This window comes from Diorhabda carinulata, chromosome 6, assembly GCF_026250575.1.
Source record: "Diorhabda carinulata isolate Delta chromosome 6, icDioCari1.1, whole genome shotgun sequence".
NCBI classification, from domain to species: Eukaryota; Metazoa; Arthropoda; class Insecta; order Coleoptera; family Chrysomelidae; genus Diorhabda; species Diorhabda carinulata.
Window position 1 is genome coordinate 24,960,522 of NC_079465.1, and position 16,428 is coordinate 24,976,949.

General features: G+C 32.9%; 1 protein-coding gene across 4 annotated transcripts in view; it reads left to right on the forward strand.

The window, feature by feature from the left end:
- LOC130895627 (serine/threonine-protein phosphatase rdgC) overlaps positions 1-16,428 on the forward strand; it is a 40,269-nt gene that overhangs the window by 12,827 nt on the left and 11,014 nt on the right. For 3 of the 4 annotated variants that reach the window (XM_057803041.1, XM_057803040.1, XM_057803039.1), the window contains exons 2-9: positions 4,124-4,376; positions 6,560-6,687; positions 8,511-8,598; positions 10,474-10,622; positions 12,504-12,671; positions 14,523-14,689; positions 15,232-15,268; positions 15,409-15,558. In XM_057803041.1, coding sequence (XP_057659024.1) covers positions 4,127-4,376; positions 6,560-6,687; positions 8,511-8,598; positions 10,474-10,622; positions 12,504-12,671; positions 14,523-14,689; positions 15,232-15,268; positions 15,409-15,558 — 1,137 coding nt within the window. In that variant the 5' untranslated portion in view covers positions 4,124-4,126. Of the gene's footprint in view, positions 1-3,960; positions 4,377-6,559; positions 6,688-8,510; positions 8,599-10,473; positions 10,623-12,503; positions 12,672-14,522; positions 14,690-15,231; positions 15,269-15,408; positions 15,559-16,428 lie in introns of those variants that run through there. The other variant, XM_057803038.1, reaches the window with a different exon arrangement.

Here is a 16,428-nt window from a genome sequence, read left to right on the forward strand (position 1 = left end):
TTTTGTAGAAGACAGTCCCTCAAATCACATATATAAGGAATTTTTTTATGTTGGTATTCCAACTATGTCCAGAAGCCTTTGGAAATAATTCTGCTATCAGGACTGTTACGGGCAGAGGATACGTCCCTGCCTAACACCTCTGAGTTTATTTTCTGTACCTTTGAAAGTTTCTTGTAAACTCTAATTGCAAATTATTTGTTCCAATTCAGCGTATAAATTTCTGGTTTACACCAAGTCGCCTCAGTATCTGAACGAGTTTATGATGTAGCACTGTGTCAACAGCTTTTTCGTAATCTGTAAAACACATAACTAGGCACAGAAATCGCGAAACGATCGTTAAAAGTCAGTTTCCAAAAAAACATCCACAATCTCGATAGTTTAGATAGAAGTAAAACGTTCGGAATGTTTCAAAAACCACTTTAACTAATTTTCTATATTTGGATCGTAACGCGATAGTCGTCGAAAAGCCCTTTCTACTTCCGTACAAAAGAATGCAAACAAATCTGATAGACGAGGCTCAACTGCCAAGCACTAAAACCGATATTTATATTCATTTAACATAAACAAGAAATAAATTACGTTATATTCAAGATAACTGGAGTCTAACAAACAAAAAATGAAATTAATCAGCTAGATACGACCACAAATTTTAAAATTTAATATCCACAATAATCACCAGATCTCAATCATGTAAGATCTTTTGTTTTTACCACAAATCAAACTCGAATTTGTGAGGTAAAAGATTTAACTATAATAAGATAAAGTTTCTAGGATATATACATACAGGGGGTTTAAAAAAAGCAATTATTTTTCAGTTTTACCTATCTTGAGAGCCTTTTTTTAAAGCACCTTGTATATCGCGGAACTGTTTGTCGATATTCATTATTATATTATCGAAATTCTATAAAATAATTACAAAATGTGTTTTATCATTTATTTAGGTTACTGAAATTCATACTTTAACTTGGATTGCAACTAAACTGGACACCTTCCAAATTTTGAAGGCACCTGTGTTTATTTTTTTTCTACGATGTAAAACATACAATATAATTAAACAGAATCCTGAAAAAATTTCGAAAAAGATCGTAGCGACCACTCTACTAGTTTCGTTAACGATTTGTTTGTCAAACTGATGAAACATTTAATAAGATGAAACTGAATAATGCATTCGTTTCATCCGAAACTTTCGGAATATTGATCAGAAATTCTCAAGATCATGAATAAAATAAACCCTTTCATTAATAATACACAAACTTCCATCGGATTTACTTTTTATTTTCACACTTTAAGGTACAATGTTAAAGATGTTGTCGTTAAAAAAAACCGTCAATACATGAAGACGTCCTGAAGACCACTGAGCTTGTCGGAGGGCTCCAACCGTTCGAAAGAAGGGTCCACCAGACTCCAATCCGAGAAGATTCTTCCGGCGGGAGGGATGTCGTGCCATTGGTCACTTCGTTGAACAAGAATCTTCTCGAATTGAGCTCGTTAAAAGTCAGACATCGTCCTTGGAAGAACTCCGGCACCAGATGACTCTTTAGTTAGAATGGAGGCAAGAGCAAGTGGGTTTGCTCATCACCCCAAGAGGTTTACACCCATTTTGGCACAAAGAAGAGGGTCATCTCTTATTGACGAGGTTCTAATGAAGACGACGACACAATTGTCGTGGTGGAGTTGCGGCCCTGCAGAGGAGCAATTCCTATATCAGGGCCTACTCCAACAAACCCTCCTCCTATTGAAATTTTCATTATTCTACCAAACTCTCTCCAACGAATCTCTCTCTTTCTCTGGTAGGGTTGATGTGGATTGAAAGAAGCCCTAAAAAGGGCTCCGTTCACAGTCGCTGTTATATTCAGACACTACTCGTAAGTCTTTTTTCTTTTATTTGGTCTTTTCGTTTTATTGTAGTATACATCTTTCTATCTACATCTAGAACTCTAGCCCTGCAGAGGAGTAATTCCTATATCAGGGCCAAACCTAATAAATCCCCCCTAAATCAATAATGCATTCATCCAAATGACAAGCAACCCAACGATAAATAGTTTGCTGTAGAATATGGAAAAGACAGGATACATAAATCATCCCTAAGGAAGGATATTTCACGTTAAGTTGTTGATTTTTCCAAGAAGTATGAGCCTTTTTGACAAAATTTGAGCTGGTTTCTTAACGTTTCCAGGAAATTTGAGCAAATTTTTGGAGTAAAATGCTGGATATTTTTGTGATATTTGAACAGCTTTTAAAAGTTCTTGATTATTCTAGAAAATCTGAGTATCTTTTGAGAAGTTGCCTCAAGTTTTTGATTACTTTTTCGAAACCTGAACTATTTCTCAAAAGTATTGTGAAGTTCTATGTTTGTCAACGGAAATCTTAGCCATTTCTCTGAAATTTCGTGAAAATCTAGACATTTTTGGCAGCTTCATGCAGGTTTTTTTAAGATTTCTCAACGTTTTTGATGTTTCCAGGAAGTTTGAGCAGCTTTTTACAAGTTCCTTAAAGTTCTTCGATTTTTCCGAAAAAGTTTTTGAGTTATTGTTAATTTTTGAGAAATTTGAGCTATTTCTCGAAAGATTCGTTAAATTCTTGGTTTTTCCACGGAACTTAAGTCTTTTCTAAAAAATTTGAGCAGCTTTTCAAAAGTTCCTTGAGGTTCGTGATTTTTCGGAAAAACTGAACAGCTTTTATTGAGTTATTGATAGTTTTTGGGAAAGTTGAGCTATCCTCCAAAGTTTCGTTAAGTTATTGGTTTTTCCACGGAACTTAAGTCTTTTCCACAAAATTTGAGCACCTTTAAAAAATTTCTTAACGTTCTTGGTTTTTCCAGGTAATTCCAGCAAATTTTGAAATATTTCGTGAGGTCGTCGCTTCTTTTGGACAAAATGATCGGTTTCTCGAAAATTTCGTGAATTTCTAGATTTTTTCGCGGCAGTTTCTTATTCAGTTCAGTATTTTTTTCGGGAAATCTGAACTTTTTTTTAATTTCTTAAAATTCTGGATAATATTGACCAATTTCCCTAGATTTCCAAAGTTTTTTAGGAAATTTGAGCAGATTTTTGAAAATTCTTTGAAGTTCTTGATTCTTTCTGGAAAATTTGAGTCGTTTTTTAAAAATTTTCGAAAATTTGGGATATATTTGAAAAATTTGATGTTTCTGTTCTGGATATTACTGGAATGTTTGTATCTCAAGTTTTCTGATTTTTTTAATGAAATCTCAGCCATTTCGCGACAGTTTTCTGAAGCTTTTAATTTTTTCTTCAGGAAAATTTCAACAGTTTCTTAAAAGTTTGTTCTAATTGTTCTAAATCTACTTTCCATGATAGACAGATTTAGCATAAATTCAATATTGAAAATAAAACCAAATAATTTTGACGTTTCTATTGCTACGAACAAGTTCGCAAAATGTTTCCCTAGGCCGACCCTGTCCGGCAACTACAAAATTTTAAAAATTCGACGAATTCGCGCGTTTGATGTTTATTTGTATATAATTTTTTAGTATCAGGCGGTTTATTTACAATATTTCTTCTAAATAATTTGTAGGAAAATCTATTTATTTATTTCTAGAACTTTGTTGAATTTTATTTAGGTATATAAATGATTTGTATAAACGGACTTAGTTAGTTTTAAATAAATATTCGTAGTGAACAGAAGGAATTAGCAAAATATCCAAAAATTTTAAATAAATTACATAAGTGATAGTGATAAGTGAATTATTATAAGTTAAGTGTAGTTATAGTATATTGAGAACGTGTAATTTTCATTAGAAAACTATGCAGGTATATGAAAACGAAACAATGTATTATCGATTTTTCTTTGATGTTGGTAGTCCCTACATCTGTAAAATTATCTCCTCCTCACAAAGGATCATAAACTCAACGTCCTGAATACTTCAAACAGCTTTATTTGTGAACGTTACTGAACAAAAGATATTCTAGTTATAATGATTATGTTTCTAGGAATTTGAAAGTATACATCGAAATATACAGGATGTCTGCTAACTAACTATATTACCTTGGTCAAAAATTATTTTTGGAGAAAGTAAATCGAAAATCTAGTTGACGTTAGTCCTAAAAGATGTTTCCTCCCTTTTCTTTCCATTTAGATGTTGAAATTTCGTTGTTTTTTCCAGAAAATGATGGATTTTTTAACATCGAACTGTACCTGTATAAAGGGTGGGAAAAGGGCGGTAATAAATTACGAATATTCAGATAGCGATACGAAATCTGTATCGGATATTGAATTAAGAGCATCCAGTGAACAGCCGGAATCTGCGAAAAAAACCAAACAGAATAGTTGCTGGAAATTGAAAAGGTGCATACCGAGGACCGTACTGAAATGGTTCGGACAAGACGACGATATGAGTATGACGAAAATAGAAAAAAGTAAGTATTTACTATTTTCATTTTATAATCGATTAATCGCATACATCTACTTCAATATTTACAGTTGACAAATGACATTTGACGTTTAATTATGACACATGACGTTGACGTTTGACATAGAAGACTAAATAATAATCATAGAACGAAATTTTACTTATGACGTGCACATGTTATTTGCAGAAAAAACATATATAAGCGAGGAAAACAATTCTTAATACCGCCCTGTTGTTGTCTGGAGTTTTTACTATTTTTGTTTCATCATTTTTTTCTTGTTCTGATAAAGTTTTTCTTTCCATGCCGTTAATAACGGCCGTTTTCGTCGTGGAAGAGTTTAGATGAAACCTTTTTTGCTTAAGCTTCTAGTCGGGACAGAAAACATAAAACAAAATGGCTAAGCTTTAGTAAAGATTTTTTTTTTCTATAATTGAATTTTCCTTTGAAAAATCCATCTATTCAGTATACAATGTTAAATACCTCTGTACAAAACAGCCTCTTCGTGATAATACAGGATTATCAAGAACTTCGAAACTTGATAAATTATTTTTCGATATATTTTAAAGTTTGACATTATAAAAATCTTTCATCCCTTAACTCGGCCTTTAATTGCGAACCAAAATTAGTCGGACGGAGCCAGATCAGGACTAAATGGTGGGTGTGAAGCTACATTCCTATACAGTTTTCTTGGAAAACGAAGCAGTTTGGACTCGAACATTGTCATGAATCATGCTGCAATCGCGGTTAAGTTTGATTCCTCAAAATCAATCGAAAGAATACCCTAGAAGTTCCATAATATTGTAGCTATCGCTTTTTTTGGAATTTTTCGTGCTTTGTAGCTTTCTATCCGATACCATCCCATCGTTTTAGTTGTCAGAACATAGCAAAAGACAATAATTTCATCCCCTGTTATAATTGATCTGATTACACTTTCTTGGTCCTGGTGGCGAAGCTCTAAAAATCGCGAAAAACGTTCCATTCGTTTTTCCACTGTGGGATCCTTAGAACACTTTTTTTAGAAATGCTGGTCTTGCTTTTAACGCCATATCTTTCGTATTTTCGTTTTAATAATCAATTTCATCGTCGCTTTGTTAAATTTTGTACAAAATAAAAAAGTTTTTTGAGCTTTCAAACTTTCCAATTGGAACAAACGATTATTCGTAGAGTTTTCGCGGTAAATAATATTGTTAAACCAACTAAAATAATAGATGGGGTATCGCGACGACTTTCATAACTCAATTCACAATTTCCAAAACGAAGGCTCTTGTCATTTACATTTAAATCGAATTTTTAGAAGTTTTTCAATCGACTTCAAATAATATGAGCCGAAGCGTGAAAAAATATCTTATACTTAATCATAAAACAACGTTTTTTGTATGCCGAATTTATCAAAAAAAAAGTTCTAAGAACTAATTTATTATCGCTAAATAAATAGAAAGAAGAAGAAATAGAGAAACTAATTAGAAACAGCTAATACAAAAGAAATTTAAAAGTATAAGATAACAACAAAGAAAACGTATCAATCTCAAATTTGTCGTTAAATTGTTGCAAGAGGCCTATGGGGACAATTCTCTATCTCGTGGCCGTGTTTTTGAGTGACGTAACCACTTTAGAGAGAGCACTGAAGATGACCAGCGCCCAGGTCGCCATGTGACTGTTTCAACTCCTGAAACAGTGACTAAAATTAATCAAATTTTGGGTGCAGATCGTCGAATGAGCATCCGGATGATTGCCCAGGTTGTAAACGCCGATAAAGAAACGGTTGGAAAGAATTTACCCATGACAAAAGTCTGTACGAAGCTGGTATCAAAAAATCTGACTTCTAACCTAAAGCTCTTGCGTCAACGGGTCTGCTCAGATTTCCTTGGAAGGCTAGAAGAGGATCTGCTTTGAAAGGTACCCGATTTGAGTCGATGAAAACGGTAAATCGGCAAAACTCCTAACCAAATAACCAACACTGCTTGGATCAATGGATAAGAACGTATGGAAAGGTGTGTGATGAGGAGAAGGGAGTATTTTGACCCTTCAATGTTCGATGATCCTTTCACTGTCCTGGCTACATTTCGACTCCTCAAACATCAAACATCACGCTGACTGTACACCTTTTAGTTCTGTCCCCTCCAAAAAAGTCACTAGCTTCTCGATTTTATCTGTCTTGTAGGGTTTAGTATGCAAATTTTGTGTTGCAGCCATCAAAGCCTCATTACTAATCCAAAAATGGTATAGGCGATACATGGCACGATTGGAAGTTAGAAGAAGATACACTTGGACAATTTTTCAAACATTAGAATACGCAGGGGAACAAGATCAAGTCAAGGTACGTATTTTAAATTATTACTACGAATTTTTTTTTGTATTTCCACCTTTGATCGCACAGTATGATGACCAGGAATGAAGCATCTTCGTAGCTCTCCCGCCGAGTGTAATTTGCGAGCTGTGATTTGTTCCTTGCTTGAATCGAGTGTATGGAGACGCCTTTATAAGTGATCGACGACCAGGTTCACCATAATTGAATTACCTATGCGTTTTCCGGAAGTTTCTAGATCTGCCTTGAACTCCAGCATTTCTGGATAGTTGCAGTTCCCGGATCTTAACAATTTTGACTGACAATCACAGTTTGGGAGTTTTTGATTGTTAAAATACTAGAAGAGAAGATTTTTTGAAATCAATTGTGATAGGTGATGAAACGTGGATTCTGTATGACAAGATAAATGCACGACAAATGGCTTAATCGCCAAGGTGATTCTGTTGGATATTTACTAGTCTTTTCTCTACAGTCTATAGGTGGTTGAAAAAAAAAAGAACCTCCTGTATATTTGAACGAATTTCAATACGTAAACAACCGAGTTTCCATTAATGCTTTTATAGATACAATGTTTTGTTCATAAATCAATCTACTGGGAATAATAAATCACGCCTATCGCATTCAGTACTCCAAATATAAATGGAGATTTCAAACATGATCGACAACGGCATTATCATGTCATACATTAGTTCCTGTATATAGAGAACCTTAATATTGATAATACCATCCATAGAATTTTCTTTAATTAATTTTATTTCATCAAATTCTTTCTTTTTTCTTAAGACTTAGTCTGTTTTTTATACTATTCACCATCTCGAGAAGTAGATCTCCAGGTTTCGTGCCATCTCTTCGGAGTTAGGACTGGAGGAGGTCTCCTTGAAACAATTATTTACTAACCAACGTTAGATTAGAAGATCTGGGGCGTAAAGGCCGTGAATCTACTTCCCAAAAACTGTTCGACGACCTTTTTTTATAACTCTACAGATCTGCGAGCCCCCCTTTCTCTTTTCTCTCTGTGCTGTGATAGATTAAGGTCGAAGAAACCTTTGTATCGTGATGAAAGAAACATGAAACAATTTTTTACGAACCAACCTAAGATTAGATGATCTGGGGCGTAAAGGCCGTGAATCTACTTCCCAAAAACTGTTCGACGACCTTTTCGAATGACTTTTTCACAACTCTACAGATCTGCGAGCCCCCCTTTCTCTTTTCTATCTGTGCTGCGATAGATTAGGATCGAAGAAACCTTTGTATCGTGATAAACGTAACATGGAACAATTTTTTACGAACCAACGTTAGATTAGATGATCTAGGGCGTAAAGGCCGTGAATCTACTTCCCAAAAACTGTTCGACGACCTTTTCGAATGACTTTTTCACAACTCTACAGATCTGTGAGCCTCCCTTTCACTTTTCTATCTGTGCTGTGACAGATTAAGGTCGAAGAAACCTTCGTATCGTGATAAACGTAACATGGAACAATTTTTCACTAACCAACGTTAGATGTCAGGAGTTTTTCCGAAATAGTGTCCAATGAGAACATTCCTAAGCTCGTCTTTGTTCAATTAAATGGTCTTTTAGCACCAGTTGATATAAGAAGAAAGAGATCTCTTCGATTGTCTCAGACCTGAGGTTTTGATGACCAAGATTTGATAGCTTTTTGAGTAACCCATAAAAGTTTGTGGTCTTACGACCCTTTTACGACAAATTTGGTTACGATCCAGTCCATCCAATCAGTTTAATTGAAAAGGGTATCACGAAAATGATTATGTCTAAATGAAAATTTAATTTTATGTAGAGGTTATTTCCTCATATTGTTTTCGTCCTTTTATTCCAGCTGTACAATTTTTTCAATGCTCTATTGACACACATTCCTCAAACGGAACGGGAAATCGACTCAACCAACTCCAAAAATGCTTCATTAGGTAAGTAACGAATCATTTAATTTATAATTATCGAATAATACTGTTGAAATTGATTTTACACTATTCTTGTATGTTGTTATTAATTTTTTTTTATGAAGTATACATGATAAATCGTGATATCTTTGGATGTGATTGACCCAGCTCTTTTCCATTTGTCTGTTGATCCCAGCTCTGCTATTTTTCCGACCTTGTATCGCCTCGCGTGACTTCCTCTGATGAAGTTCTCCACCAGGATGTTAAGATCCTAGAATCACTTCCTGGTTGCTTCTTCTTCACATTCTCAGGAGATCTTTTTCTTTTTATTGGTCTTGAGATTCTGTAGCTTGTAGTGTTCATGAAAGACTTGTCTTTGTAGCTGATTCCATAGGTTTGAAATTGACGTTCTGGGCGTGGTACTATCAGTAAAACAGATTCAAGTTGGTCAAAGTTTTGGCCAACTGTTCTGTGTTGTAGAGTATCCTCAGGGTGCGCTTGGGAGTCGAGCTCAAGACGTGCAAGCAATACCCCAAAGATATGGACGAATCCGAGTGGTGTTTACTGCTCAGTCCTTCAGTTCCAGCTTAGATATTCTTGCAATGAGTTTTGCTACTCGATCTCTTACCGAGTAGATTTTTAGTATAATATTTATGTAACTTTTCCTCGGTTTCTTTTATCGTTTTTTCCAATACTGAAAAAGTTTTTCTTTATAAGTCAAATTTGTGTATTGCAATCAAAGGAGTTGCAGTTGATTGTTCAATAGATTCAATCATGATTTTTCGATATTTTATAATATCCAGAAATCAAGGAGAAACAAGTCTGGTGATTTGAGTGGATGTTGCAGCATTTCGTGTTTAAATTGATTGATTTTAACGGTGTGGATGAGAAATATATATTTTTCTTGTTATTTTCGAGTGTCTTAACTAGATATATCAAGAATTCTTTCGGATTATCCTCCGGGTAGGGGTGAAAATTTTTTTTTATTAATTTTAGAAAAAAAAACGATGATTGTTCCAAAAAAAAATTAAATTAAAGTTGTAGATCTTTTAATTTTACACAAAATTGGCCTTCAAAATTTTACGCTAGTACTAATATTTACGAAGTTAGGGCTGCTTGAACTTAAGGGATGATAGTTATAACTCTAAAAAATCATAAGCCGGGGAAAAATATAAGATTTTTCATATAAAAATTAAAAAAAAATTATGAGTTGAATTTGAGAATCTTTTTTAAATAGTATCATCCCTTAGATTCTAGCCACCCTAACTCAGTAATTATCAGTGATAGGAAAAAATTTCAAAAGACAATTTTTGTGTAAAATTAAAAGTTCTACAACTTTTATTCGAAGTTTATTTTTCTAACTTTCATATTTACCCAATTTTCAAAGAAAAATACTTTTTACTGATATTTTTCACCCCTACACGAGGGATGATTCCAAATTATCGTGAACAGATCTATTTCGGATACTTAAAAAACTTCTAAATTTAAAGAAAAATGATGAGTATCAATTTTAAGAAATTTTTTTAATGGGTATCATCCCTTATATTCTAGCCACCCTAACTCAGTAATTATCAGCGATAGGAAAAAATTTCAAAAGACAATTTTTGTGTAAAATTAAAAGTTCTACAACTTTTATTCGAAGTTTATTTTTCTAACTTTCATATTTACCCAATTTTCAAAGAAAAATACTTTTTACTGATTTTTTTCACCCCTACACGAGGGATGATTTCGCCCTTATCCGAGGGATAATTCTAAAATATCCTAAACAGATCTATCCCGCACACTAATTCAGGGTTTTTCACTAATTCAGGGTTTTTACCCTCAATTCGCGATAAAGGAGTCAATTTCCAGGACTACGTACTCTTATTTTCAAATGGGATTGTTTTTTTTTGGTTTTTACAGAAAACCTAAATTTAGAATTCGAAGACGAATCGCCGGACGAAGAATACTACGAGCCGGAAGACAAGAAAAAATTATTACATTATCATTTGGAATATCCCTATACGGAAAAAGCTCTCATACAACTAATAGAGATTTTCCGGAAACATCGAGTGAGTATAGGTAACATATAATTTTGATTTCCATTTTTTTTTGGCAATTTTTCAATTTTTGTACCATTAAAATGATAATGACACTTTTTTCAAAACAGATTTCCGCGAGGTTTCAATCGAATTTTAATCATAATAAATTTCCCACACTTTATCATCGTTATTATTGTATATAGAAAATTTTGAGTTAAAAATTTGATACAGTGGATATTTTATTGGAAACTGAGGCATTCGAACGACACTATAGAGCTTTCAAGCTTTGAAAAGCTCAGTTTCTTTTCTGTTCAAAGCTTTTTTAGTGATCCTGGCAAGGATAATCATACGGATTTTCTGTTTAATTCTTTCTCAATGAACCTGGCAAGGATAATCATGGAAATTTATGAAATTATCTTTCCGTTATTCGTCCTTAAACGTTTCTTTATAAAAATAAACGAATTAATTCAATTTCAAAAACAAATTATAAAGTAAATTCTCAATTTTTCGAATAAAAAAAATTAATTTTCGAATTATAAAAAATATTTAGAAATACGTTCAGAGTCCTTCTAAAATCTGCCCCCCTTGTAACTAGCGTCCTCCTACAATATTTAAATACCCACTAAACGTACTTTACTTCGTTTTACGAGGGTTGTTCGTAAAATTTCCGAGCTCTACCAAAAAATGTCATATGATTTTCTTATCTTCGTTTTATTTGCTTCCAAATATGAAATTACAGTTTTTGTCGATTCCGGAAAATTAAAAGAACTATACAATGTGTTAAATTATTTTACGAAGGTTATAAATCTACGCCAAAGTAGTAGGGGAATCACCCAATTATCATCAGCTAACTTTATACCATTTTTTATTAGATTTTTAATAGTTTTTCGCGAAAACTGAGAGAAATTTCAGTCATAAAATTTCTTTTATGAAACGAGTTTATAACCTATCAAAATTCCTCTTGACGTTCGCGTTATTTTATAGAGAAATTTATTGAACAAAATGTCTGTTCATCGAGAATAGACACAAACATTTCAAAGTTTATCAATTATTTATCTTAGCCTCAAAAATAAATTGACACATTTTAGGGGTTGAGTTACTAAATTCTAATCACATTACGACAATTTCCGATCAAGTACCTCCAAATTTTACACGCTCAATAGGGTTTAAGTCCAGGTTACGTGCAGGCCAGTCTAAAATCACAATTATTACCTCATGAAGGTACTGGTGTACTATTCGTATATATTATCTATAAAAGGGGTATAAGGAACAACAAGTGGCTCTAAAATGTACCTATGAGCAGTGATCCCAAGCTATTGTTTTCAAAATTTCCACTAGAGACTTTGAGGAGAAGGTCTCGAGATCCGATTTAGAAGCGAGATTGAATCAAACTCTCAGTTGAACTAACCCACCTCCAAAGCCTGATACGTGATTCGTACCATCGAATAAAACAATCCCTTTGCCAAAAAACTCCCTTCTTACAAATTGGGAGGCTTTTTTCAAAGTCCAAAAGGAAGATTCCATCGATTCCTTCGGTTGCTACTGACATTTTATTGTCATTAGGTAAAACCCTCTAGGAAATCTAATTTCTTCGGTGGTCTATTTTCCCCTAGCCTAGTGAACAGGTTGAAATGGTCGCCAATAGGAAATGATACGCCGGATTGATTAATGGAAACGTTTCCATGAATTTATTGATACTCTAGGTTGCTACAAATCGTCCAATCAATCAGTGGAAAGCAATAGGGGAGAGGAAAATGAAGTTTTTCTTTCGTAGACCTGCGGGACCGGTTGGATATCGAAGTTTTTTGTTTTTTTTGTCTAGGTAATGATAGTTGATTGGTTTTAGAAAAGAAATGAAGATGAACCCCATTCGAAGCAGATTTGTTCGTCTCAAAAACCATTTTTTTCCAGCATTATCGTTTACCTCCGAAAGATGTCGCTGAGATTTTGAGAAGATCGATCATTTGTTTAAAAAAATTGCCCAACGTGAACGTCGCCTCGACAGGCATAACGAAACAATTGACCGTATGCGGGGATTTACATGGTAAATTCGACGATCTCTTGGTCATCTTACATAAGGTAAAACTATTTGATTTCGTTGTTTAACCTCATAAATCAAACTTTAAGATTTTTTAAACTGTCTAATCGGACCTTCCTGTATAATAATATGAGTAAATTTATGTTAATCCCTTACAAATTCAAAGAACTGGGCATTAAATAGTTTTTTTTATCTAAATGTCTTATTTATGTTAACAATTTTTGAACGAGATTTATTGAAATTAAAGTGATCCCAATCTAATCTAAATCAAGGGAAACCTAATCTAGCTTAATCTTTTCAAAACATAATCGCAGCTAAAATAAAGTAAACCTAACGTAATCGACGCTAAAGTAAAGTAAACCCAACTTAATCGAAGCTAAAGTAAAGAAAACTAAACCTAATCGAAGCTAGAGTGAAGTAAACCTAACTTAATTGAAGCTAAAGTAAAGTAAACCCAACTTAATCGAAGCTAAAGTAAAGAAAACTAAACCTAATCAAAGCTAGAGTAAAGTAAGCCTAACTTAATTGAAGCTAAAGTAAAGTAAACCCAACTTAATCGAAGCGAAAGTGAAGTAAACCCTACTTAATCGAAGCTAAAGTAAAGTAAACCCTACTTAATCGAAGCTAAAGTAAAGAAAACTAAACCTAATCGAAGCTAGAGTGAAGTAAACCTAACTTAATTGAAGCTAAAGTAAAGTAAACCCAACTTAATCGAAGCTAAAGTAAAGAAAACTAAACCTAATCAAAGCTAGAGTAAAGTAAGCCTAACTTAATTGAAGCTAAAGTAAAGTAAACCCAACTTAATCGAAGCTAAAGTAAAGTAAACCCTACTTAATCGAAGCTAAAGTAAAGTAAACCCTACTTAATCGAAGCTAAAGTAAAGTAAACCCTACTTAATCGAAGCTAAAGTAAAGTAAACCCTACTTAATCGAAGCTTAAGTAAAGTAAACCTAACTTATTCGAAGCTAAAGTAAAGTAAACCAAACTTAATTGAAGTTTAAGTAAAGTAAACCCAACTTAATCGAAGCTAGAGTAAAGTAAACTTAACCTGATCGAAGCTAAAGTAAAGTAAACCCAACTTAGTTGAAGTTAAAATAAAGTAAACCCAACTTAATTGAAGTTAAAGTGAAGTAAACCCAAGTTAATCGAAGCGAAAGTGAAGTAAACCCTACTTAATAGAAGCTAAAGTAAAGTAAACCCTACTTAATCGAAGCTTAAGTAAAGTAAACCTAACTTATTCGAAGCTAAAGTAAAGTAAACCAAACTTAATTGAAGTTTAAGTAAAGTAAACCCAACTTAATCGAAGCTAGAGTAAAGTAAACTTAACCTGATCGAAGCTAAAGTAAAGTAAACCCAACTTAGTTGAAGTTAAAATAAAGTAAACCCAACTTAATTGAAGTTAAAGTGAAGTAAACCCAACTTAATAGAAGCTAAAGTGAAGTAAACCCAACTTAATCGAAGCTAAAGTAAAGTAAACCCAACTTAGTTGAAATTAAAGTGAAGTAAACCCAACTTAATTGAAGTTAAAGTGAAGTAAACTTAACCTGATCGAAGCTAAAATGAACCTAACGTAATCGAAAATAAAATATACCCAATCTAATCGAAACTAGAGTAAATCTAGTCTAGCCAAAGCTAAGGGGCTGTTGCCGATTCGAATATAAATAAAAATGGATTGAATAAAATCGCGAATAACAATTATTTCCGACTGTTTTTCCATTGTACTTCTTTTGCCTCTTTAGCTAAGTTCCTGACTCCTAAAAATAGGTCCAAAATACCCAAAAACCTTACGTTTAATTCCAGAAGTACCAATCTGGAACCTCGATAAATGGATTGACCATGAAACCGTCCTCTTTGGGACATAAGATCGTTAGAAATAAACTTTTCTTTTACAGAACGGTCTTCCTTCAATCGACAATCCATACGTTTTCAATGGAGACTTTGTAGATAGGGGAAAACGGGGCTTAGAAGTGTTTCTAATTTTACTTTTATGTTTATTGGCAATACCTGGAGCTGTGTACCTCAACAGAGGTAACCACGAAGACATTATTATGAATCAAAGGTAAGTCATCGGTAATACAGTAAAATATAAACTAATCGAAGATGCTTTTTTATCCCCATAACGTTTTATTTTCACATTTGAAAATTATTTTTATTTAATAATTTTTGGTACTGAATCATATTTGACTGGGCTATTATACTAATCGATCAACATTTTTTTAATTTGAAATTATTATTGTAGCTAACATCCCTTGTAGTTTGCGGGGGCCACATCCCCATCTCATTACATTTTATTTTCACATTTAAAAAATATTTTTATTTAATAATTTTTGGTACTGAATCAAATTTGACTGGGCTATTATACTAATCGATCAACATATTTTGATTTGGTAATTATTATTAGAGATAATACCCCTCGAAGTATGCCCATTTCATTGTTTTTATTCTTATTTAATTTTTCTTATTCAAAATTAAATTCGTTTAATAATTTTTTGTACTGAATCAAATTTAACTGCGCTATTATAGTTTTCGATTAAGAAAATTATTTTTTTTTTTCAAAATAAATTAAATCAGTTCGAAACGCCAAAAAAATTTCGTTTTCAGGTACGGATTCATCAGAGAAGTACAATCTAAATACAAGGTGAGTCATAATTTATTTCAATGTAGCAAAGGTCCCAAAAAAAGGTTACGGTTAATATTTTTATTTTTTTTTCAATCTAACCTGAATATTTGTATATTATATTTTGTAAATTATATTTTTTGCTTGTTATTTTATTACAGAAAAATCACGAAAAACTTCTTAGACTCATCGAAGGTGTCTACAGGTATCTTCCACTTGGTACTATAGTTAATAATAAGGTACTAATAGTTCACGGGGGGATTTCTGATATAACTGACTTGGATATGATCAAAGGCTTAGATAGAGGGAGGGTAAGTTGAAATTATATTTTTTTCCAAAAAAAAAATTTTTATAGTGAATTTTATTTAGGATATTAATTTTTGTATTTTTTTTTAACAAAAACCAATAAAATTATCGTAAATTTCATATTTTACGGGTGTAGTTACGAAAAGATGAAATGATTTTTCCGAAATTTTCTCAATTGAAAAAAATAATCCCTAAGTTTACCCCCCGGGGTCCTTCTAAGTTGAACAATTTTATTAAATATCTCCGAAAATATTGATTTTAGGAAAAAAAGTTTCTAACAAAAAATGAAGGTCATAAAAAGATCTACAAAAAAGTTCATATACATTTTTTACGTAAATTTGTTTTTTTGACTGTTATAGTTCAAAATATTTCCACAGGATTCAAATGGAGTAACCTCTCTCCATGGAAAAAATAGTCGATTTGAGTGAAAAATGTATTTGAGCTTTTTTGTAAAGCTTTTCATGAGCTTCACTTTTTATTCGAAAGTTTTTTCTCTACGATCAATATTTTCGGAGATATTTAGTAAAATTACTAAACTGGCCACAATTTCAGCTACATTGGGGGGTTAATATTCTTTTTTCACTAGTTGAACTTTTCTTTTGGCGGGGGAAAGACTATTTAGAGAATCCTTTTTTTTTGTATTCAATGATCTACATTTGTCGAGCAATATAAAACATCTGGTAGTAAACTCATCGAAAACCTTCAGAGATAGATAATTGACATCAGGCACTTCAATAATCGACCCAATATTTAACGTCAAAGAAACCTTGAGAAGAACTGGGGATTATGATGTAGATATTCACCAAATATTCATGGATGGTTCCGAGAAAAGTATGGTGATTGGAAGACCTTCTAAAACGTGGTAAAAAGATATC